Source organism: Cavia porcellus, unplaced genomic scaffold, assembly GCF_034190915.1.
Source record: "Cavia porcellus strain 051 isolate PalLab524CR breed Dunkin Hartley unplaced genomic scaffold, mCavPor4.1 scaffold_4, whole genome shotgun sequence".
Taxonomy (NCBI): Eukaryota; Metazoa; Chordata; class Mammalia; order Rodentia; family Caviidae; genus Cavia; species Cavia porcellus.
The window spans coordinates 114614602-114640220 of NW_026947487.1; the positions used below are offsets into that span (position 1 = coordinate 114614602).

The 25619-nt window shown below is 40.1% G+C and overlaps 1 protein-coding gene and 1 long non-coding RNA gene across 5 annotated transcripts in view; one reads left to right on the top strand and one right to left on the bottom strand.

Annotated features, from left to right (window-relative positions):
- Window positions 1-11379, bottom strand: part of LOC101787708 (uncharacterized) — a 65564-nt gene extending 54185 nt beyond the window's left edge. For all 4 annotated transcript variants that reach the window (XR_002789523.2, XR_002789522.2, XR_001199600.3 and 1 more), the window contains exon 1: window positions 11249-11379. This is a non-coding gene — a long non-coding RNA (uncharacterized LOC101787708). The remainder of the gene's footprint in view (window positions 1-11248) is intronic.
- Window positions 11328-23921, top strand: Dynlrb2 (dynein light chain roadblock-type 2). Its single transcript, XM_003462859.5, has 4 exons — window positions 11328-11459; window positions 13914-13989; window positions 19294-19461; window positions 23670-23921. The coding sequence occupies exons 1-4, from the start codon at window positions 11457-11459 to the stop codon at window positions 23711-23713; spliced, it is 291 nt and encodes a 96-aa protein (XP_003462907.2). The 5' UTR covers window positions 11328-11456; the 3' UTR covers window positions 23714-23921.
- Window positions 23922-25619: the final 1698 nt, after the last annotated feature.

Below are 25619 nucleotides of genomic sequence, written 5' to 3' on the forward strand. Positions count from 1 at the left end.
GGCGTTTAAAAGGGATACACATGCTGCCTCTGTGGGTTGGTGTGCTCCACAAGTGTCAGTTAGAGCTGGTGGGTTAAAGACATTGAAGCGTCTCTGTCCTAAGTGATCTACTTACTTTTCTATCAGTTGTTGAGAGAAGATACTGAACTCTTCAATTATCATTAAAATTGTGCCTGTTTCTTTCAGTTATATTATTTTTTGTTTCATGCATTTTTCAGCTCTGGGGTCTTGTGTGCACACTTTAATGTTTAGTTTTGCTATGTCTTTGATGGGTTGACCTCACCATTTTCACAGATGATCCTCTGACTCTGGTCATTGTCTTTGCTCTGTAGTCCATGTGTCTGGTATTCATACGGCCACTCTTACCTTGGATTAATGTTTACATAATATATTTCTCTGCCTTTTTTATTCTTTATCTGCCTATATTATTATATTTGAAGTGAATTTTCAGTAGCCAATATAGAATTGGAGCACTTTGATGCACTTCAGAGATTTTTTTTTATTGGTATATTTAGACTTTAGCATAATGGATAGTGGGGGTGGTGGGATGCAAGTTGGGGTTCCCTTCATAGCCTCCACTGAAGCCACTGGAAATGGAAGGCAATTATGTAACACCCAACAGAGAGAAAAAAGACCCAGCCCACGACTCCGCCTCTGACAGCGCTCTGGAGGAGGACAGGAAATGACAGCAGTGTGACAGGGAAAGTCTATTCTCTCCATTTGGCTTTTGCTAGTTCTCTTCCGTAGTGTTTGGCTGGAGTCCTGTTGGTTTGTGTTCTGGTTTTGCTTGTTAAAGAGTGTCTGCCTTGGCAGACTGATCTTGTCCTAGTCCTTTGGCTACAGAGAGTGCTTTTGTTGGGACTTTGTAAATATTTCTGGGTTGTTGGCATTCCTGTATTGCTAGTTCATTTAAACTCCAATTCTGGGCTACATGAAATTTAAAAGCAAAATACAAGGAACTTTCAGCCATCGCATTCCTCGGGCGACAATGTTCCCACCCAATCTTCCTGATGCCGTCTGTCTGTCTGTCTCTCAGAGCCCTCTTTTGCTCACATGTGATGTTTCTGGTTTTCAGTTACAGGTAGGGGGCGGAATAAGAAAGAGCACATCTACATCTTCCCAGAATCGGAAATTATTGGTCATCTTTTAAATTCTTCTCTGACAATACTGATCTTTGCATTGGTGTGGGTATGTCACTTACATGCAATATAATTACTGATACAACAGGATTTAATTGGCATAATATTTCTCTTATGATTATTTTGTTTTCCACTACATTGTTCGTCCCTTCCTATCTTTGATCTTTGGGTTGTTTGAATTATTTCTAGTATGACATTTTAATTTACCTATTGTGATTTTAATCATACCTGCTTGGTAATTTTTTTATTATTTGCTCTAGGAATTTCACACCTTAGTTTTCATACTTACTTAAGATGAGGACTTGACACTTCAATTAAAATAAAATCTGACCCTCAGATAGGCCCTTTCACCCTTTCCTATTTATGCTGTTCTTGTTTTATACATTATATTTATCTACTTGGAAATTCCAAAGAGTGCTGCAATCTTTTATTTCAATCACCAAACTTAAGTTTAAATAGCTCAAGAGAAAAGGAACCCTGGATTGTAGGAGCCTACAAACTTTCCCTACAACGGGGCAGATAATAAATATTTCAGGCAGCTTGGGACACACAGTGTCTGCACCTGCCATTCAACTCTGCCCTAACAGAGTGAAAACAACCAAAGGGTTACATAAACCAAAAAGCACAACTGGATTTCAGTAACAGCGTATTTATTAAAAATAGGCACTGACCTGAGTCCGGCCCCAAGACTCCCTCCTGGTCCATTACGTTTGTCCAGGTATTTGTCATTTCCTTTCTTCTTTCATTCCTGAAACCCTAAATTTCCACCTCGTATCAATCCACCTGTGTCTAGAAAGTTGCCTTTGATAATTCTTTTAGTCTGTCTGCCCCCAATAAGTTTTCTTAATTTTTATTCATTTGACAATGTCTTTGCTTTTCATCTCTCAAATGCTGGTGATGTTTAACCTTTTTAGTTACTTATTTGCTGTTTGTATGTCTTCATCTGAGAAGTGTGTGTGCACCTCAGATGGCCATTTTGGGATTGAGTGCTTGAATTCGGGAGGCCTAGTGTTTCTCAATTCTTTGTATGTTCTAGATATAAGTCCTTTGTCTAAGGGACAATTGGTTATAATCTTTCCCATTTTGTGGGTTGTCTTTTCACTCTGTTGGTGATTTCTTTTGTTGTGTAAAAGTTTTCTTGAAAGGTGAGATCGCATTTGTTGGTTCTCTGTAGCATTTTCCACGCAGTCTGAGTTTTGTTCACTAAGTCTCTGCCTACACATATGTATTTAAGATTTCTACTTACTTCCTCTTCCAGTCGACTTAGTGTGTTTGTTTTAATATTTAGATCTCTGATCCATTTTGATTTCCGTGCATGGTGATAGATATGGGTCTAGTTTTAGTCTTTGGCAATGGAAAGCCAGATTTTCCAGCACCATTTATCAAAGAGGCTCTCTTTCTTCCAGTGAACATATTTTTCCCCTTTGTCAAAGATAAAATGGCTGACTGTGTTTGAAGTTGTGTCTGCATCTATTCTGTTCCACTGATCCTCAAGTCTGTTTTTGTGCCAGTACCATGCTGATTTTATCACCATAGCTCTGTAATATAATTTCAAGTCAGGGATTGTGATGTTCCCTAACTTACCTTTATTGCACAGAATTGCTTTTGCTATTCTAGGTCTCTTCTGTTTCCAAATGAATTTTAAGAATGTTTTCTCTAGTTCTCTGTGATATGCTAATAGTATTTTGATTAGGATTGCATTAAATCTGTGTAACAGTTTTGGGAGTATGGCTATTTCATTATGTTGATTCTTCCTATCCATGAGCAAGGGATATCTTTCCATTTTCTGATATCCTGTTCTATCTCTTTTCTCAGAGTACTGCAATTTTCAATGTATACATAGTTTACTTCCTTTGTTAAACTGATTCCTAAGTCTTTCTTTCTTTCTTTGGGGGGGGGTGCTGTTGTGAAGGGTGTGGTTTCCCTAAATTTCTCTCTCTTTAAGTTTGTAAATGACACTGAGAGTCCATCTCACTCCAGAAAGAATGGCTATCATCAAGAAATCAACAATAACATTTGACGGATGGGCTGTGGGAGAAAAGGAACCCTTCTTCTTCGTTGGTGGAAGTGTACACTTGTGCAACCACTGTGGAAATCAGTCTGGAGATACCCAAAAATTCTAGGATTAGAGGTCCCATTTGACTCAGATATTCTCTTTCTGATATCATCCTAGGAAAATTAAAAACACACCACAATGATATATGAGCACCTATGTTTATAGAAGCATAATTTGTAATAGCTAAATCTTGAAAACAACCCAAATGCCCATCAAACAAGGGATGGATAAGAAAGATGTGCAGAAATCAGTATGGAGCTTCCTCAAAAAGCTAGGATTAGAGGTCCCATTTGATCCAGCTATCCCGATTCTGGGCATATTCCCAGAAGAATTGAAAACATCATACCACAGTGATATATGAGCATCTATGTTTATAGCAGCACAATCTGTCATAGCTAAATCTTGGAAATAACCCAAATGCCCATCAAACAAAAAATGGATTTTTAAAAAATGGTCTTTTTATATAATGGAGTACTATTCATCCATAAATATGGATAAATTTGAGACTTAAAAGTAAATGGTTGCAACTTGAGACCATATTCACAAGTGAAATAAATCAGACTCACACATGTAAACATTTTCTTTCTAGTGTGAGAATCTAAATGAGTAAATAAGATTCACAACAAATATTGTGAGTTGGGAAGGAACTATTCAAAAGGAAAGAGCAATTGTGATGGGGAAAGGAGAAAAAGAAATAAAAAGGGAAATATATATATATATATATATATATATATATATATATATATATATACAAGATAATGAAGATAGTTAAGCTTCCAGTTTCTCCTACTTTCCTGGAAAGAAGGTTCATGCTAATATTGTTTGAACAATATTTCATGCCTATTTCTTGTGCTCTGAGAAACTACTTTGAACATAACAATACACAGTGCATTAATATTGTTACTCTCCTGTTATCTTGTTTTGAAATACTGTTTTTTTTTTCTTTAAAATAAAAAACACTTCATTCTTCCTTACATTTCTGCTGGATACAGTGTGCTGAGTTGACAGTATTTTCCTTCACAACATATTTGCCCTCCACGTTAGGATGAGGAGCCCAGAATATTTCTCAGAATAATACTTCACTTTCTCCAACTGCTCCCAATTTTTTCTCTTTCTTCTCATTTTAGCATTTAGTCATGAAATGTTTCAATATGAATTTATTTTCTTTTCCACTTTGGGATTCCCTGAATCTGTAGTTTTGTGTCTTTTGAAATATAAAAATATCCCATTATTATTTATTCAAATATTTCTTTGTTATTGGAGTATATCTCCTATTCTTTGAGACATAATGACAAGTCTTAGATTCTGGGGATTTTCCCACAGTTCCTTGAGGCTCAGCCCTTTTTTTAAAGTGTTTATTTTCTCTCTGTGTTAGATCAGATAATATCTTTTGATTTATTGCCAAATTCACTGTCTCTCCCTTCTGTCACCTCTAGTTTCCTATGTAGCTCATCCAGTGGAATTTATGTTAGTTTCACCCTATTTTTCAATTCTAAGACTTTCATGTCATACTTCTTCACATCTTATATTTCCTAAAGCTTCTACCTTTTCATTTATTTCAAGAATATTTGTCTTTGCTACCTGGACGATTTTTACAATAATTACCCTAAATCCTTGTTTGATGATTCCAGCACATCTGTTATGTCACTGTTCCTGTCTGTTCTTTCTTGTTCCTCACATGAACTGAGATTTTCCTGGTGTAGCCAAGTAACTTTGGTTTGCACCCTGGACATTGTGAATTGTGACCTTAGATGCTGATTCTTACTTACATCCTATAAAGAATACTTGTGTTTCTGTTTTATCAATCAATCCAGTATGGTTCTGACCAGTCTTTTGTGGCTCACAATTTCGATGTGGGTTCTGCTTTCAAAGACTTTGAAGGGTGATTTGGATCTGTTCTAAGTTTATTCCATCCAGGTGCCAGTTTGGGAGCTGGGCAGGGGTCTATAGAACAGTTTGATTCTCAAAGTCTTTGGTGTCCTGCTTGTGCTCAGAAACCCACACGCTCGGTTCACAGGTCTCAGAAGCAAACTCTGTGGGCTCCCTTGCCTGAGTCATCACTGCTCTGTGAGACCGCAGATACCATCAAGTCTCTAAGGCTCCCCTTTTTCAGTGCTATGTGGCCAGAATGCTGAACGTAGGGTACCCAACTCTGCTGTGTCCTTTCTGTGACTGTGTCTGTGTCCAAGGTCAAACGGTGAAAGAACAGAGGGGGAAAAGCCAGGAGATACAAGAGAGGAAACAATTCATCACTGGTTCAGTGGTAGTGTAGTGTTTTTCCACTTGATGATATTACATTTCAGAGCACTTAAATACCTTCTCCATTTATTATGCCCAAGTTTTACAGCTGCATTTAGCAGGACAGACAGAGTGAAAGCACTTATGCTATTTTACCTAAAACCCAAAAGTGTGACCTATTTCTCACCAACAGGGTGGACCAGAGTGGCTGACTTCTACATGGTAACCAAAGTTGAATTTCTGGAATAAACTCAATTTGCTTACCCTGTATTATTTTTATATTATACATTTGCATATAAAGTATTATTTATCAATTGTTTAGGATTTTTAAATTTACATTAATAAGTGAAATTTGTTTGTATTTTCCTCTCTTGTAATGTTCCTCTCAAATTGCTTTTCATCAAAATAATTCTAGCTCCATTAAGAAGGTAAGTGTCCTTCTTTTTCTACATGTGGGTTAAACTATCACAATATTCATAGATGAAATACAGAAGAAATGGGTTAGTAATTTTGTGATATGCAGGATAAGTACATATCAATACAAATAAAATGTAGAATTAAGAAATGAATAGCAGGTTTGCCAAATATAAAGTCTACACATCAGACTCAACTGATCTACACACCACCAGCAAATGGTGAGCAATTGTGACATATCAAATAATAAGAAATTACACATCAATAAATCAGCCATGCAAGTAAACTGTACAACATGATCGAAACAAATGAAAGAAGAACTTTAAGATGGGAAGACATTTGGTGCTCGTGACTTAAGGATTCACTGCAATTATTTCAGTGCTAATTAGTCTCCCTAACATGCAGTCAAAATATCAGCTATATTTTTGCAGAAATTAACAGTTTTATTCAAAATCAATATGGAAATGTAGAGAAACCCCAGACAACAATAAAAAGGAGCAAGAAAAGGAGTCTCTACAACCAATAACAAGGGGCAAGATTTTATAATTACATATAAAATTAGGATGAATCACATTGGACTACAATCCAGTTGAATATAAGGGCCCTGAAAGATGAACACAGATGTATGAACACTCTACACTGACAGAGGAGGCACCGCAGAACTGTAGAGAAACGTGGTCTTTTCAGCATTTGGTTATCTGACTACACTTTGTGTAGCTATAACAAAATACTACAGGCAGAGTAATATGCAAAGAAAATAGATAATTAATCTTTTTATAGTTCTGACACTGAGAGGTCCAGGATCAAAATGCCAGCATCTGGCATCCTACCATGGAAGGCAGAAGGACAAGACGGTTGCTTGTGGGACAGAAGCAAGAAAGGGCCTGACTGGCTTTCATGATGAATCCCTTTCCTAAAAACAAGACACTTCCACAATAATAACATGAACCCATGCATGAAAGCAGAGCTCTCATGACCTAATCACCTCTTAAAGCTCTCCCCTCTCAACACTGTTAATTGGGAATTAAGTTTCCAACACACGACTCTGGGAGACATAGTCAAAGCATAGCCAGGGTACTGTGTTGATATGATACTCGTAAGAAGATAAATCAAACATCTTCACAGTCATGGAGCTGGGAAAAGACCCCTAAACATGACACCAAAACACTAATCTCATAGAAGAAATTCATATTGATTATTGCAATTACATTTTTTTTGGTACCAGGGATCAAACTAAATTCCCAGCCCTGCAATTACACCCTTCAAGACTACATCCTTTACAATTAAAAGAATAAACTGAAATCCACAAAGTAGAATGTGTGTGTGTATGTGTATGTGTAGATCCATGGATGTATTCAATAAAGAACTTGTATCTAGGGCACACACACATATGCATGTACACGTGCATGCACGCACACACACATGCACACACAAAATCCAAAAGAAGCATCCAACAAATATATGGGAATTTTGCTTAATTTCATTAACAATAAGATTAAAACCACAATGAGATATGACACTACACAGATCGAAGCAGCTAAAACTTAATACCCTGACAACATAAACTATTGAAAAGGCTGTAAACCCAAAATAATTCTCTTGCACTAACTGCTGGGTACACTTGTACACTGGACTAATCTCTTTGGAAAAGTTTGGCATTACCTGAGCATGGATCTCACTGCATGACCCAGCAATTACATCCCTACAGTTCTATCCAAAATAAATTCATGCCAATGTGCACCAAATTACAAAGGAAATAATGCTTGTGGCACTACGATTCATAATACTTAACACCTAGAAACAATGAAAATATCTATCAATGGTAAAAGCACAAATAAATGTTGTTTACTTACAACACAGCAGTAATGTTACTTATTAGACCGCAATAAAAATGAACAAATTACTCCTGCATACACAACATGTTGGGTGTAACAGGCCCAACCCAAGAGTGTACACTGGGAAATTCCAGTGACGCAAACTCGCCTGCACTGCTAGAGTCCGCAAGGAGGGCAGGAGTGGCTCGGAGTGGCCAGTGGAAGCTTCTCGGATGCGGACAGTGTTTGCTTCTCTTGACCTGGTTGTGGTGACACAGGAGTTCCCTTTGTGCACACTCACATGTATGTTTTATGCACTTCACGTGTTGTGTGTCACAGTTACCGAAGTAATTCTCAAACTAAACAGATCAAAGATCTTGAAAACAGCTTACAGATTTTGTTGATGAACTTCCAGAGAAAGGAAGAGGTGCACAACGTGCACGAGATTCAGTGCCACCTCCAGTCCCCTCTTTTTCCTTTTGGAGCAAAATTAACAGATGAAGAAGTATTTATGGCTCGCCCCCACCCTGAGAAACAGGCCATCTGCTAAAGGCAGTGCACTGAGACGGGAACTGGAGCCGGAAGTTTAAAAATGGGAATTGTGAAAAGCAGAAGTAGAAGCTTCTAAGTAAATAACGGGCTGTCTGGAAGGAGGGGAAAACCCTGTTACTGAGAAAACCCCCGACATGGACATTGGAGATCGCTCACTTGAAGGAAGAGGAGGTTGACCAGAAGGAGGTAAAAGGAAGCAAAATGATCAAAGAGGGACGAGAGGAGAGTACAGAGGGAGGAACAGAGAGACAGAGGGAGGAACACACACTGACCAGAGGGAGGAGAAATGGAGGAAACGGTTAAAGGACCCGTACTAGGCACCTGGGATGATTCAGGCTTTTCGCCCACATTAAGACCATTTCAACTTCACGTGGCCCCTCTCAGGTGGCCAGTATCTTTCTCATTCTACCAATGAGGAAACTGCAGCCGCAAATTTGTTTTACTCAACGAAACACACCTCAAAACATCAACTCTAGCCACACGCAGCTCCAAATCCTGTGCTCTAGGAAACCTAGGAAACCGCTCAGTTCCAACAGGAGGATTTTCTTGTAGGAAGCAATTACTTGTGTTACAATTGAGTCCTGAAAAAGATTTCCTCAGAGGCAGAAAATGCTTTTGAGAATCGTTTGAAACACTCGGTCTTTACACTGTAATTGTATGGTATTAGAGGCAGTAGTTATGGATGGCCCTGCCACCCTTTTAATTCTGCCTTAGTATTAAGGGGCATTTTAGAAGCATCTCGTGTCTAGTTTCTGGAGGGGAACTAACAGACTAGTAGGAGTTCTATTTAGGTTGACAAATAATGCCTTATGAGAAAAATGGACATTAAGATACAGTAAGGTCTAGTTTAGAGTATTTGCCACCTGGCAAGAACACCCAAGATAGCTACACGAGGTGGCCCAGGAAATTCCAAGGGAAAACTCAAAGTCACAAAGTTACCTGGATTTCTTCAGGCCAACCAGAGAACAGTGAGGTACTAAAGAGTAAGAAAGACCCTCTCTAAAAGAAAATCATCTCATTTTGAACAAATATGTGAGAAATAATGGAATTTGTTTCTGCATATAGTACGGTATACATCAGAGTACTTGCAAACAAAAGTATCCAAACTTTCGCTTAAGTTGGCAGTTACGTAACACTTCTGAGTCAACGCAAAGTGAAGGGATGGGAGAGGAGAGGGTCAAGGGAGAATTCGCGTCTACTGACGACGGAGTAGAGACATGTCAGATATTGCCAAGGCACTTTAGACAGCACCACTCGGGATATTCATTATAGTCCCCCAAAAGGCATAAAAATTAAACCAAGCTGTCTCCAAGGAATAATTAGAAGTGAAAATCAATGAGAAGAAAATGGCTCATATTCTCCTCATTGATTTCCTGTGCACGGTGAGTTAAACTTGACTGTGGGTTGGACATCGTTTGGCTACCTCTCACTTTTTTCCCAGCAGTTGGGTTCTCCCGTCGGTGCCTTTCATGCTGGAGTCTTTCTTTGCTCTAATCACAGCTGTCAGCTATCGAATGAGTCTGACACTCTGACTTTAGAAATGAGGGAATTCACTCCCCATGCATATGCAGTCAGCTCCTTCCTTAACACTGATTGACGTAACAGGTATGGTGCACTGCCATGATTTTTATTTTTTTTAAATGGTTATGTATACATATAGTGAGAATCCCCTTTTCAGAAACACTCCAAGCCCCAAAATTGGTCTTTTAGACAATTAGTTTAGTATTACTGTAAAGACCTAGATTTTCATTACTGCAAAATGATAGAAGCAAGTCTTTACACACATACATACACACACACACACTCAGGTTCAGATTTTTCCCCTAAACCCTGACCGATCTTTCCAAAGGGCCTCAGCTGGAGTCCCAAGTGCTCAGTGTGAAGTTGGAAGGTTAACTGACTTTTTGAGAATTGTAAATGCTTGAAGGGGAAATTTATAGTGTCCAGAATCATCTCTCCACCCCCAGCAAAAACTGAAACAGAACCAGAGCTTCTCAGTGTTCCTGTATCAAAGTTATTATCGTATAATAACAGAACCTAGGCATAATATCATTTAATATCATATAATGACAGCACCTAGGTTGAAACAGATCTAGTCCAAAACCACCAAATGCAAAGCTTCCCTAACAGAGCCTTTCTTGTCTGTAGCTGAGACACTCTTGGCAATAAGCACATCTTGTTTGCTGTGAGATTGCTCTCTGAAAATGGAGGCACAGACTCCATCATGAAGAAGTTATCACAGCATGGTCCTGAGAGAGAGGCGTTCCCACCTTGTAACTGCATTTAATCATCGTGTTTGTCCTCTCCGGACCCCAGGAATTCACAACATGACGCCAGCCACAAAATTTCCTTGCTGCGCTTCCTACGGCAGTTGGTCTCTTCCTCCCAGGCCACAACAGTATCAATGTCCTTCGAACTCTTCAACCGAGTTGAGAGCAAAAAGAGATAACACAACCAGGTGGGAGCTGGAAGCATAAGACCTGTGATGGTGCTTGCTGTACTAGTATACTAGTACTTGCTTTGGGATATGAAGATATAAACGAATATATATGAATGAATATATATACATATACATACATGTAAATATATATATGCACATGTAATGCACATGTATATTGAGAGACAGAGAGTTGCTCCATAATGTATCTACAAATAAGATACATTAAAGGGTCTACCGGTGCTGCACAGGGCAGAGCACATGTTACAAGGCAGCTGAGTCTGTCACCAAGTACCTAAGACAGCCGGAGCCCGGAGTCACATGAACCCATCCCTGTTTATCTGCCCCAACACGTATCGCCCATGGACATTACAGCTCCGCTGGTGGCGTTTGGTTTATTTCCCCTGCGGAAACAAACCATGTACCCCACCCGGTACATGGTAGGCGGTCATCAAACAGTTCCTGAGTGGCACTTAAAGGACTTAGAGAACTGACACTCATGCAGCAGCCTGGCCCACGCCCCTCCGCCCTCCTCAGCCCCGTGGCTCTTCAAGTCCGGAAGCAGAGCAGGTAAAAGCCAGCCGCCAACTTCACTAACCTTCGCCTACGGCGGCCCGGAGGCGTCAGCCACTAAGTCAGGGCGGAAGAGTCGACCCCCGGGGCTGCTGCCCAATCGCAATTGCGCAGGCGCGACCCCTCAGCTTCCGGGATGCCACTTCCTCCTTTGTCTCCTAGCAACGGTTGGAAGCGTTGTTGACAGCAGCGGAGGCAAAGGCGCCAGAGTCCAGAGTCTTGCTGGCCACGCGATGGTAAATTCATGGTCTCCGTCACTGCCCCGCTGCCAAGGGCGGCGACCTGCGTGAGCCTCGGCTTCCCGGCTCCCTAGCCGCGGCCGCGGATGGTGGCTCCAGAGGCTTCTTTTAGGGGAGAGAGGGAGACCTGAGTGGGGGTGGCGGGAAGAAGATGCCTGGATGGGGGGAAGCTGTCTTGGGGGTGGTTCTTGCCGAGGATTAAATCGGGAAATTGGAGAAGGAAATCGATGAGATAGATGAATCAAGATCAGAAATCTCAAGAGTCAGGAATGTTCGTGAAGGAGCCGCGGCGAGATGCAGAAGAGAAAAATCTGCTGAGGGGAAAGGAAGAAATGGAGCAGGGAGAACAGGGGGATGGGGCGGGGGAGGAGGCGACACCGAGTGAGAAGAAAGTCAAGAGAAAAGAGACGGGGAAGAGATCCATTCTTCCTGTCCACAGAAATTAAGAAAAGCGCATTAGGGACTGGGGAAAGCTAGCGGGGGCGGGGGGACCCGCGGTACTGTACTAGGAGGACTTAGCAATCAAGAGAAGAGAAGCACCTGGGAGGAGAGGGGAGTAAACAAAAACGATAAACAGGACGCTGGTTGTAAAGAGCTGTGGACATTGTCTTAAAGATGATCAGAAAGGTAATAGAGGATCGATGCCCTGTACAAGTATTGGGCTTTAGTGCAGTGTCCCAAAGTGTGATGGCAAACATTCATCAGGACCTAAGATAGCCCAGGTGTGCCAAATGCCGGTGAGTCCCATCGTGAGAAAGTTCTTCCTTCCATTTATGGAAGCCTTCAGAGAGGAGACCGCTTCTGGTAGTTGTAGTTCCTGCCATGTGGTGATTTCTAGTTTTCACCTTAAGCAAGATGGCTCTGCGCTCAATCTGATGAGCCTCCAGCTCCAAGCTTTCCCTGCAGTAGAAATCAAAACCAGGTGCCCTGTCTTCCTTCTGTTTTGATTTCACGGTTATTTCTGTTTACACCAAATAATAGCAGTTTTCCATTTATTTTCATGGTAAACGATTTCCTTTTAAAATGCATTTATTTAAGCTTTTTGGCAATGAGATTACAGGACATGCTAGGCAAATGATACAGTGTTTAAAATAGCAAAGATTATGGTCCTCATACAGCAGTGCCTGAGATTGAAAAAACAGCTGCTATAGTGGTAAAAAAGATAAGTGCTCAGCCTCACATGAAGGGCAAAAGAAACCTGTCTTGACTAAAGTAACATAATGTTCACCTGTGGAATGTGGAGGATATCACCATCCCTCATCAATGGACTGCAGAATACTCTTAACATTCAGAATATCCAGGGAAAGCTCAGACATGAACAATATAGGTGTGATGGAGAAATACGGTGAACGCTAAATTAGAATATTTTATTGTAGTAAAAGATACATTACCACTAGTCCCTTTCAAAATACTCCCCTCACTTCACATGCACTTAAAAGCCCCCTTTTAAGTGTCTTTAGGTGCATTACCATGTCTCCCCCAGTGTTCTGAAGCAATTCACAACTTTTAATTTTCATTGTCATTTTAACTTGGGGGAAAAAGCAGAGTCACAGGGGTAGATCAGGACCCCATAAGGGCTTTACGAGCTTGCTTTTTCTATTGGATGACACTGGACAACCACAGGATGATTTCCAAAACTGCTTCCAAAAATGACAAGAATTATGGGATGAGGGTGTCAAAAAAAATTTGAGGGGAATTAGTGGCAATACGTCCATTAGTGTATAAAATTTTCAGTTTAACTATTCGCTTTATATTTTGATCAATGTTTAAATGGTTAGAAAATATTAATTTTGGCATCTCTACATAAGAAGAAAACTTGGTACAATAGAGTATACGCAAAAAAAAAATACTTTTAAGTCTCAGTCATGGGATTGCAATATAATCATTCACAATTTGACATTCAGCTTGCAACCAAGACTCAAGTTATAGTTTTCAAGAGAACCCTGGGATCCTGGAACATGTTATTTTCCATGATACCCTTCTGAAACCTGATCATCTGAATGAACAGCAAGTTAGGTGACACTAACGAAAATTCAGTTTCTCAGTAAAAGCCACTGCTAGAGAAAGGAAAGACAATAATACACAGAAAGAGGTTTTGTGAATACAGAACGATTAACACGTTAAAGGTGGCCCAGGGCAGGTTTCTATGCAACGTGAAAAGTACTTTTCTAGCCAAAATACTCTTCCTGGGAGGCAATATGATCTCTCTGTCACTAAAAGGGAGCGATCCAAGAGAACTGTCAGGGTTGAATCGGGGAGAATCTTATATAGGTTTGTATGTAGGGCTTGATGATTTCCAAGCTGGCTTTAAATATCTGGGGTTATAGCACCCAGTGCCTCCACCTTAGGTTAAGGAGAGGGGGGAAATGTATCCTTCTGAAGATCATTCTCCTTAGTGCTGATATCACCACAGAGACCCTTTGGATTCATTGCTCCTCTGATCTCTTGCAGACAGAGGTAGAGGAGACCCTAAAAAGAATCCAGAGCCACAAAGGAGTGATTGGAACCATGGTTGTAAACGCAGAAGGTAAGTATGTCGCAGGTTGTCTTCCTGACACACAGAAATCAACCCAGGGATTTGTCGGTCGTATAAAGCCTTGAAACAAACATCTTACAATTTGAAATTGAGAGCATATTTTGTAAATTTAGTCATACGTCAAACATCGTTGAGTATCTATTATATGCCAAGCATTCGGCTGGAAGCTAGGGCTAGTTGTATTAGCCAGACATGTCTAAAAATGTCTATATATCCCTAAGAAACACAGATTACATGTTTTTTAAAGCTCTATTATTTCCCTTTCATCATTTCAGGGGTGCCAATGAAGCTATCATGTTTAAGATAAGGAGAATATTATTGCTCACCATTTGTTTTTATTCTAAAGTTATAAATGTGGAAAGTTTCAGTGTTCATTTTAAGTGAAATTCTTCCTTTATCATAATTAGAAAAAATCACTGAGAATCCATTTTGATGTTATTTACAGTATTTGCAGATGTAGCATTAAAAGGGCCAATGCATTTCCAACCATGAAATCTAAAGACTCACCAGATCCTTATTCTCGCTACACAACCCTCCTTAAGAATCCGCACAGGGCAGGGGTTAGCTCTGCGGCACAAGCACCTGCCTGGCAAGTGTGAGGTCATGAGTTCGATTCTGGTACCAAAAAAAAAAAAAAAAAATCCACACAGCAATTCCCAGGCACTTTGCCCCCTGCTCAGCCACGGCAGTGACCTCACAAAGTGCCTGCTAGTCTCACTGCTAATTGGGTCACTAGTAAAGGCAAAAGATACTGGAAATTCCAGACCTTCATAGAAATAATTCAATACTCCACATAGTTCCTGATTCAACTGTAAACCTGATGTATTACCTGCTCAGGGCCTGGCAGAATCCATCAATACATCCTTAATGTGCAACTCGCAGCGGAAACTCTGCTTCAACTCTGAATTTTAATTCCTTACCATTAAGGATGGTGGAAAAGAACGTACTGTACTTTGCCGGTGGTTATGATGGTTACATAAAAGAATAGTTGCCCTGTGCACCCCCTAAAACAGCTAACACTTAATAGAACTGTAATTAATTGTGAGAAGGTGGAGATTTTAGTTCATTTTCACAGATAAAACATTAGATTTTTTATACGATAAAAACTAGCTCAAAACCAAATCTGTATAGCGAGTGTGATTATAATAAATTCACTCAGCTTGAATACTCAGAGAAGAGAGAGGATCTACAATCATCCTTACGGGTGAAGTCAAGAGCCGCGGCAGACAGCTCCAGAAGTCCTCCAGCCCCCGGGGATGCACCCGTTAGACTGAGTTTATTTCCAAAGATTTGCATGCACTCAGCACTCACCCTCTCTAGTCTCAGCTCTCCGCATGACTTCACCAGCAGCCTCCTGAGGTTGGCTTGGGCCACGGTGCTTTGTTTATTTCAGCAAAGTCCCTCACACCTGCTGGCTTCAAACAGAAACCTTTTCTGTCAGCCTGGAGGCCAGAAGTGGTCCTGAAATGGCATTGAGACACGGTGGTCTCAAATGTCCCACTGGGAAAGCTTTGCTGGCCCCTCCCCAGCTCCTGGGGGCAGTTGTCAGTCTCTGGTGTCCCTTGGCTTAGGGACACTGCGCCCCTAGCCTTCCATGCTTCCTCGGTCACATGGAATTGTCCTCTCCCGTTTCCCCAGTTAGAAGGTTGGGGCACCCCACGACCCCAGTGCCTTCATTCTGACTCACAGTGTCTTTAGGGACTCTCTTTCCAAACCACATGACCCTGTCCAGGCTGGACTTGAACTTGGGGGACCCTGGAGAGCTGCACCCTCCTGTGGCAGCCAGGGGGCCTCATCTAGCAGCTTCATGGGGCGGGGTTTTTGGAAAGCACATAACCCTGGCGACGTGCTTTGAATGTCCCAAAAGCAGACACAGCCTCGGTCCACAAACCTACTCCACAAACGAGGAAAAGACTTAGATAAAAGAATGCACAATAATAAATAGGCAAATAAAATAAAAGCGTCCTGACAGTAGGGAAGTTTAAAATTCATATGTAATATCTACATGATGAGCATCACTCTGTTTAAGAAGCTGCAGAACGTTGGGAGGAGGCTGGCAGCTGCCCACACCTGCAGTTTCTCATCGTGTCTGTATCCCGGGGCACGTGCACATTTAAATCGGGCGGGGTGGGGGTGGCATAAGAGTGCACCACAGTGAGTAATCTGCTGAGTAGCGGCCTTAAAAGTCACTTTCACTTTATTTTCCCGAGGTTTCTCAAAACTTGTCTCAGCTACGGGCAACAAAATATTTTTCTAATACCCATTAATTTTTAATTAACCTCTCCTGGGATAAGGTTGTGTAAGGATTCAGGGCACTTTTCAAGGCTTATAGATACTCGATTTTTGCCTAAAAGTTAAATTAACCTTTTCCCCCAAAACTATAAATGAGAGGCTTGTTTTTGTGGTCAGCTTATTAATACCAGCGTGCAGGAGCAGGGTGTTTATTAATAGTGTGTAGTATAAGCTGCATGACCAGAATGTAACATTCTCAGTGCTTGATTCCAACAGCCTGCTCACTTTTAGATGAAAGTGTCATTCATTATAGTACAGCTTTCTGGCTTTTGGAAATCTCATGAAATTTCATACAGAAAACATTTAACTAATATGGTCTATTTGTGTCTCTTTGTTCTCTACTAATGGTTTTTGTACACTGATTACAGGCAAATTGCCTTAACCTATCTCAGATTGTATTTTTGGTTGGGTGGGTGTAGTGTGCACTGAGCACTCCCCATGGGCCAGGGTAAATATTAGTCCTCTGGTCTCACGTAGCTTGCCAGTTTATCGATGGTGTGTGGCACAGGTTTTGATTAGCATAGCTTGTTTATTAATATGGGTTTCCTATTTATAAAACCACTCACTGTATGTAATATTACAACGTGATCATTCCGTTATATACCAGTGAATATAAATATCTGTCTGCCTCCTGGTCATATCTGTCATATATTCTTATGTGTCTAAGCCAAGGTCCTGTATTCTCTTAATTTTAAATATTCTTGGCTCTTCTAACAATCCACCATGTGAATTTCATTAGAGCTTATCAGCCGTCCTGCCATTTCTCTTTATTTTGATATACAATCTGGCAACCAAAGTGCAAATATACAGCTGAAGATGATAAACTGAAATAATAAGTACCAGCTTACTGGCATCATATATTTATATTTTAAACCAATGCCATAAATTTGGCAATATCGAACTTAAAATACACCTATATTCTTTGTTCTAGAAGCTCCATTTTAAGAATTTATTCTATACATACATACAAATGTGAAATGACATTGTAAGGTCATACTGTTTATAAAAGTCAAAGAATAGGAACAGCTTAAATCTCTGGCACAAGGCATGACAAAATAGCCACCCAGCAGGCCACTGTAGTCGTTAGCATGAAGAATCACCACTACATAGACTGAGTCAAGCAATTCCTTTATCTGAACAAAGTTAAGATACAGGATAATGATGGCCCAGAAGTGAAGATTATAAACACCAATGCATACCTTCTGGAGTTGACCTAGAACATGCCTGGAGGAATATCTAGGCTACTGTGTCCTAAAATTATGCTTTAAGTTATTTTTTAATTACCTCACAAGGTTCCCAGCAAAAGCTCACTAAATAGCTGTTACTTGTTTCCGTGTCTCCGATATATATGAAAAACCCCCACCTGTTCCCAGAGTGCGTGGATCGTTCCTAAACAGGCCTGAACGTCAAGACTCATAATCTTGTCTTTCACACTCTAAGGAACTTACCCGGGTTGTATTTCTTTTGTTGACACTGAGCAGCTCAGGCTCCATAGATTGTCACTATTTAGGATGTAAAATAATAAAAGTATTCACCAAAAGTTATCCTCAAAGTTGGAGTGCTAGCAACATTTGTTTCCTGTTTGTTAAAGACGTGCTTTGTGCCCTTCCATCGGGTGTGAAAGAGGAGATGTGGCCAGCATATAATAATTTGGAAATTAACAGTTGTATATCACACCTTATCTATTGACGAGGCTTCCCTGTAAGTACTGTGCTTACATTCTTTAGCAAGACTTGTGCTGGAGATAGTAGTTATCTTAAAAAGTAACTAGTCTCTTGCAGGGTAGAATGGATTCTCTCCAACAGCCTCATCAAAATTTGATAACTTTCAGTTCCTAGTGCTCTTCTACTCTTGAAAGTGCTCTCTGTATGAAGGTTTCTGGAGCTACCCTTTCTGAAGGAAAATGGAAAACTGGGTTAGATTCTTTTATTGATTGGCCTTAATTTAGGAACCTAAGGAATGGGTCAGCAATCCCCCATTGCACTCCACGTGTCCCTCTAAAGTAAAGGCACCTCTGCAAAGAAAGACCCTGGAATTCCTATTTGGCAACCCGCAAAATGCAATGAAGGCTCTCCTTGTTTAGAGATAACATGGTGTATACAAACTGCCTATCACAGTGCCTGTTACATAACAGGTAGGAAGCACTGGCTGACCTGAATTAGCTGGATTGATTTGAGCAGAGGTGAATTATACCTGCATATTTGTCTAGCTAGAATCTTCCAAGTAAGTTAATAGATTGTGTTTGATACTCATAGTAGAATGATAGAGCAATCTAGTAGCCAAGTTTAATAATATTTAAAATCAAAAATAAGTGCAAACCAGGGAATGCAGAGCAAAACTATATAATCTTTGTTACCTTGTTTTTCTAACAAAAAATTGTAAGGTTTGCAAAATACCATGTGAGACATTAGGGAGAAATTCTGAAAAGTCTCTTCTGATGACTCCAGCATGGGTAGCGACACTTTTCTATGTTTTGGGTTTCAGGAAGGAACTGTCACAGCATTCTTTATACAAAGCATTCCAAAGCAGACTCGCTGCAGATAAGATGCTTGAGGAAGGTACTTTATATACAAATGCATCCACTGTGGGCTACAATAATCTATGAACAACTTCCAAATGACGTGTGCACAAATCATTCATCACACCACTACCAAAAAAATGTAAAGACCAATTGTCTAAACTGTAGGCGGTTGAATGCACTATGATATGTCCATAATATTTAAGTATGCGAGGTTTAAAATTAATGGCGATGACATTGTCAACAGCAACAACTGTACACTCCATCTGAAAGGAAGAAACAATTTTGTAAGACTAGGTTTACACTTAAACATCTAGGTAGAGATGAGAAACACAGTAAGGCTGTAAAGTGAAATTGTTACCAGCAATATCCGTATCACTTTTTCACCCTCTTTACTGTTAGCAGTGTTTGTAATAACTTTATAATGTTCATACTGTTTTTAGAATCATAAAAAAGACGTTAACCCCAACCACATTTCATAATAGGTATCCCTATCCGGACCACTCTGGACAACTCGACCACGGTTCAGTACGCAGGTCTTCTCCATCAGCTCACAATAAAAGCCAAGAGCACGATCCGAGATATTGATCCTCAGAACGACTTAACTTTCCTTAGGATCAGGTCAAAGAAACACGAAATCATGGTCGCTCCAGGTAACCCCGCATCTCACTTTTGTGTTGAAAGCCTCTTTCCATTTTACTGGTTAACAGTCTTGTTTCAAAGAGCAGAGGACTGTGGATTTTAATATTGTTGTAGTCTGGGGTTGTGCAGAGAACAACTAGAATCAGGACGGGGAGTTTATAATATTATTTTATAATGGTCCCCAGGAGTTAACACAGGAAAATGCAGGAAATCTATCCGCAACACCAAAGACATAGAAAATTTAGCCAAGGGCTAAAGGGATGCCACAGCAGTGTCCCACATGAGTCCATAAGAAGACCCAGAGCTCATGACAGTGCCTCCCATGAGTCCAACTGGAGGTCTAGAGCCCACAAGAAGGACTCACACCAGTCTCTTTTATGGATCCATGCTGGGAAGTCCATGCCAGCGGGGTGAAGGAGCTGTGCGGGTGGGATGAGGGTTCTATGCTGGAGCCAAAAAGTCACACTCACAACAAAGACCAGGGCTGTCCTGAATGCACCACAGCTATCCTCAGCGACACGGAGGCCCTGAGGTCCTCCGACGACAAGCACAGTCAGGTACATGCCAGGAAGCAGTGTGACGAGTTCACCCTGGAGACCAAGCAGCACACATCTTCCCCTCTGAGCCAGGAAGCAGTGCACAATGTGAGGACCGAGCTTCTCCAGGAGAACCAACGGCTCAAACAGCAACATAGGAGAACCCACGATGCGTCAACACAATCCTTCTCCACGTCTCTATTTATGCTGGCAACTTTCCTCAGGTTAAACATCTACACTCAGCAGCATGGTGATCTAATTCTGCTGGCATTAAGTTGACCACCAGTTTTTAACCCATAACAAATATGCAATATAAAACACGATTTTCTTGGGTTACAAAATGAAGATGTTGGAATCTGAAGATTCCAACTTGAAAATTTTATGAAATCCATGATTGATTTGATCTTTGCATACACTGAATTTACCCGTTTTGCATTTACTCTCAGCCAACGGAAAATGTGGGTGCAGTTCTCATTTTCAGCAAATCAGGCACACAGACTGTAGAGTGCACAGATAAGTGCCCTGTCCGGAGAGTAAATTGGGGAGAGCTAGGAAGCCCGCTCCCTACAGGTAAAGCACAGCCAGCCTGGCCTAGAGGAAGGCAGCACCCACAAAGCTCATCCTTCTGCAAAGAGTCACTCAATGGCTGTGTCATGCGCTTAACCCTAGACTAGAACACACTTTTGTGTAGCACATCTGTCAAATTGGAATCACTACTCTGTGGGTTGTCCTGTGGTCCTGTTGGTGATTTCCTTCAATGTGCAAATGCTTTTTAATGAATGAGATCCCAGTTGTTGATTCTTTGTAGTATCTCCCACACAATCTGGGTTTTGCTCATGAACTCTCTGCCTATACCTGTGTCTTCAAAATTTCTACCTATTTTCTCTCCCAGTAGATTTAGTGTTTCTGTCTTAATATTTAGAAATTGGATCCACTTTGATTTTAGTTCAGTGGATGGTGTTAGGCATGGGTCTAGTTTTAGTCTTCAGCATATAGAAAGCCAGTGTACCAGCAGTATCTATTAAAGAGGCTATCTTTCTTCCACTGACACCTTTGTCAAAGATAAGATGGCTGAGTGTCTTTGGAGTTGTGTCTGCATCTTCTATCCTGTTCCACTGATCCTCAAGTCTGTTTTTGTGCCAGTACCATGCTGATTTTATCACAGTAGCTCTGAAAAATAATTTCAAGTCAGGGGTTGTAATACTCCATGATTTGCCTTTGTTGCCCAGAATTGCTTTTGCTATTCTAGATCTCTTCTGGTTTCAAATGAATTTTAGGAATGTTTCCTCTAGTGAGATATGCTGGTGGTATTTTGATTGGGATTGTGTTAAATCTGTGTAAGTTTTTGGAATGTTCACTATGTTGATTCTTCCTGTCCATCAGCAAGAGATATCTTTCCACTTTCTGACATCCTCTTCCATTTCCTTTCTCTGAGTATTGCAATTTTCAGTGTACAGATGTTTTACTTCCTTTGTTAAATTGATTCCTAAGTATTTGTTTTTTGATGCTAATTTCTCTCTCAGTGAATTCATTGTTTGATTTTTGAGTGTTGACTTTGTATCCAGCTACACTAATGAATTTGGTTATTAAATCTACAAGTCTTTTGGTAGAGTTTTTGGAGTCTTCTATGTAGAGTATCTTGTCTTCAACAAATAATGGTAATTTCACTTCTTCCTTTCCCATTCTTATGCCTTTATTTCTTCCTCTTTTCTAACTGCTCTAGCTAATGTTTCCAGAACTATATTGAATAAGATTGATGACAGTCAACATCCTCGTCTTGTTTCTGATTTTAGAGTGAAAGTTTTCAGTTTTTGACCAGTTTTGACCAGTTGTTGGCTGTTGGTTTGTCATAGATGACTTTTTTCAGATTAAGGTAAAGACCATCTGTTCAAATTTTCTGTAGGTTTTTTTTTTTATCATTAATGGGAGTTGTACTTTGTCAAACACTTCTCCTGCATCTACTGAGATAATCATGTGATTTTTGTCTTTGGCTATCTTAATATGGCATAATGCATTTATTAATTTGTGTATGTGGAACCATCCTTAAATCCCTGGGAGGAAGAAACTTGTCCCTTAGATAAAGGACTTATATTTAGAATATATGAACATTTGAAAAAAGTCAGATTCCCTGCCAAATTCAAAGACCAAATCCAATATTGGGCATCTGAGATTAATACACACTTTTAGGATTAATAAATACAAATGGCAAATAAGTATATGAAAAAATGTTCAACATCATTGGTCATTTGAGAGATACAAATTAAAACAACCCTGAGACTCCATCTCACTCCAGAAAAAATGGCTATCATCAAGAAATCAATCAATAGAAGTGCTGGAGAGGCCTCAGGGGGAAAAGGAAACGTCTCCACTGTTGGTGGGAGTGTAGACTGGTGCAGCCACTGTGGAAATCAGTCTGGAGATTCCTCAAAATACTATGATTAGAGGTTCCACTTGACCCAGTTATTCCCCTTCTGGGTATCTTCCTGAAAGAACTAAAAACATCTTTCCACAGCAATATGTGCACCACCATGTTTATAGCAGCACAATCTGTAATAGTTAAACCTTGTAAACAACCCAAATGCTCATCAAATGAGAAATGGATTTAAATGGTGTGGTCTTTTTCTACAATGGAGTACTATTTGGCCATAAAGAATGATAAGCTTGAGACATTGGTAGGCAAATGGATGCAATTTGAGACCGTACTCATACGTGAAATAAATCAGACTCACGTGTGTGAACATCATAGTGTTACCTGGGTGTGAGAAACTGAAAGAGTAAATAAGGTACAATAGATACTGTGAAATGAGAAGAAATTATTCAAAAATAAAGGGGAACTAGGGTGAGAGAAAGGAAGGAAGGGAAAAGGAAAAAACACAGATAGTTAGACTACTGTTTTCTCTTCATTAAAAAGAAAGACTTTTGCCAACATAGTTTGGAGAATTTTTATGCCCACATCTTGCACTCTGAGTAACTACTCTGACATAACAATACACAATGTATTAACTGTGATTATTCTCCTATTTTTTATGAAATTTTGACTTATTTTTCCATACAATAAAAAGATTATAATTTCCCAAAAAACTAAGTACAGCTTTGTAATTTCATTCTGAGAGCATTTTTAAAATATGGCCTGTGCCTCAATATCCCCAGACCAATGAAATCAGACTCTCCAGGCAGGCTGGGGTGGGTGGTTTTTAAATACTCAGTGTCTTAGTTACTTTTTATTTACCGCTGAGACAAAATACCTGAAGCCCAAGTTGGGAGAGAAAAGGTTTATTTCTTACAGTTTTTGGAGGTTTCAGTCCACACTCAGTTGGCTCCCAGGCAGGCAGGCATGGCTGGGCCGCAGTTCATGGCGGCTGCAAACAGCAAACAGGAGCTGCCAAAGAGCAAGACACGCCTTCTTCCTGCCATTACATCACACCCTGGCTCCACCCCTATGTGAGTGGAGCACTGACACCATCAATCCAAGCACTAGACAATGAACCATCACAAATGCACAATGCAAACTCATGAGGCCTGGGGGCCACAGACATAAACCCTGACACCCAGGTAATGCTGATGAGCTGCCATCAGTCTCTAGGGCCGTGTTATATTCAGAAGAGAAAAACAGATCAGCAGCTATCTTTGAGTACTAACTGGAATTTCTAGAGTGAATCAATCTTGTCCGCATCTCTCCACAGATAAGGAATATCTTCTGATTGTCATTCAGAATCCCTGCGAGTAGCCCTGCCACAACCACGCCTGCCCCCAGGACGCCGAGCTGGAAACACTTTACCCTCTAATGGTTCCTGGAAGAGCATCCCAGCCTACCTGAATCTCGGACTTTCTTTGCTGTGTTTACATCTCAACTATTCCATGTGTCTCCTTTAGTCCCTTTTGATTGCACCGTGAAGTTGTTGTACTTTTTGCTAAATAATAAACGCATTTTGGTATGCATGTCTTTCTTCTTTGGAGCTGAAGGGTTCTAGAAACTGCAGGATTCCAGCCTTCTTCCTAGGAGTAGCTATCACCAAGGTTAACTCTTAAGTGTCACTTTGCCCAGTTCTGTAACAGAAAGTGGAGCCTGGTTCGCGGTTGAGTTCAGTGCCGGAGCTCAGGACCTTCTGTAGTGCTCACCGAGTGGTTCTTCCTGGTGCTTCTGTCTCACCAGCTTGAAGGGACCAGGTATGTGTCCTGGGAAGGACTGCACACACACAAGGTAACGCCAGAGGGTCTTAGTTTCACTAGGCATTTCAAACATTAAGGAAAGAACATACCAAATGCGAAGGATTTCTCTGCTCACCAAGCCAGTTAGATGTTACTAGTTCACCATACTTGTTTCATTTACATCGTCCTTTTTAGAAGTAAGTGTTGTATTTTTTTTATTTAAAGAAAGATTAAACGAAACAGAAAATAGGTAGAAATAGTACATACATTCAGAGAAAAAAAAGAGTAAGAAATCACTAGTTGATGTTGTCGTTTTACAAATAGTTGTTCAAGGTACAGAAATGGAACATGTAAAGTGGGAATTCAAACAGAGAGACTGCAAAAAGTTCTGTTCAACTGTCCACTAAAAGCTTAGTAACATGGTTGTCAATCCTATACATTTAAACATACATGCAGTTATCTATATCTTCATTTATGTTTAGATTAAACAAACTAAAGCAGGTTAAAATCATTTTGAACAAAGAATAATAGTATTGCTGGATTTCACTTCATGACACTCCATGATCAGCACTGGGTACTGTAGTGTCTTCTTTTTAAAACTAAATTTAAAGAAAGACTAAAAAAACAGAAAATGGGTAGTAATAATACATACTTTCAAAGAAAAATAAACAGTAAGAAATCACTAGTTGATGATTACAGATTGTCTTCTTACAAATAGTTACTCAAGATACTAAAGTGGAGCATATAAAGTGGGGATTCAAACAGTGAGATTGCAACCAGTTCTGTTCAACTATCCAACAAAAACTTAGAAATATGGTTATCAATCCTCTACACTTAAACATCCAGGCAGTTATCCATGTCTTCAATTATGTTGACTTTCAATAAACCCAAGCAGGCTAATATCACTCTGAACAAAGAATAACACTGTTGCTGGGTTTCACATTATGACACTCCAGGATCAGCACTGGGTTTTTTAGTGTCTCCTTTTCTTCAAAGTATCTGTTCATCAATTGTCATAAGATCAGTTCTCATAAACTGTTCATAGATTCTACACATGCATGGGTCTTATGTATTTTTTTTTAATTTGGAAGTAGCAATTATGCAACAGCGTAAGACAGAACAAAGCCAATCAAGACAATGCTGTGAAATTGGTACAGGATTTCACAGTAGGATACTAGGATAGTAGCACTAAGTACTATGGTATATCTCTTTAATTTAACAATAGCTATCAAGTCATTTACATATTTTTAAATCAAACCAAAAATAGAACATTGTAAAATGAATTGAGAATACTGAATAGAGCAAAAGAAATATAACAAAAAGTGAAAACAACCTATGCCTTCAAACAGAAGACAGAAGGAAATCCCCCATATTTGCTATACTGCATATGGTCATCCTCCGAAGAGATGTTGAAATATCTATCCCAGTAGGTAAGCGGGGAGGGGCAGGTGGGAGCAGGGTGCTTGATTTTCAGCTCCCGTGGA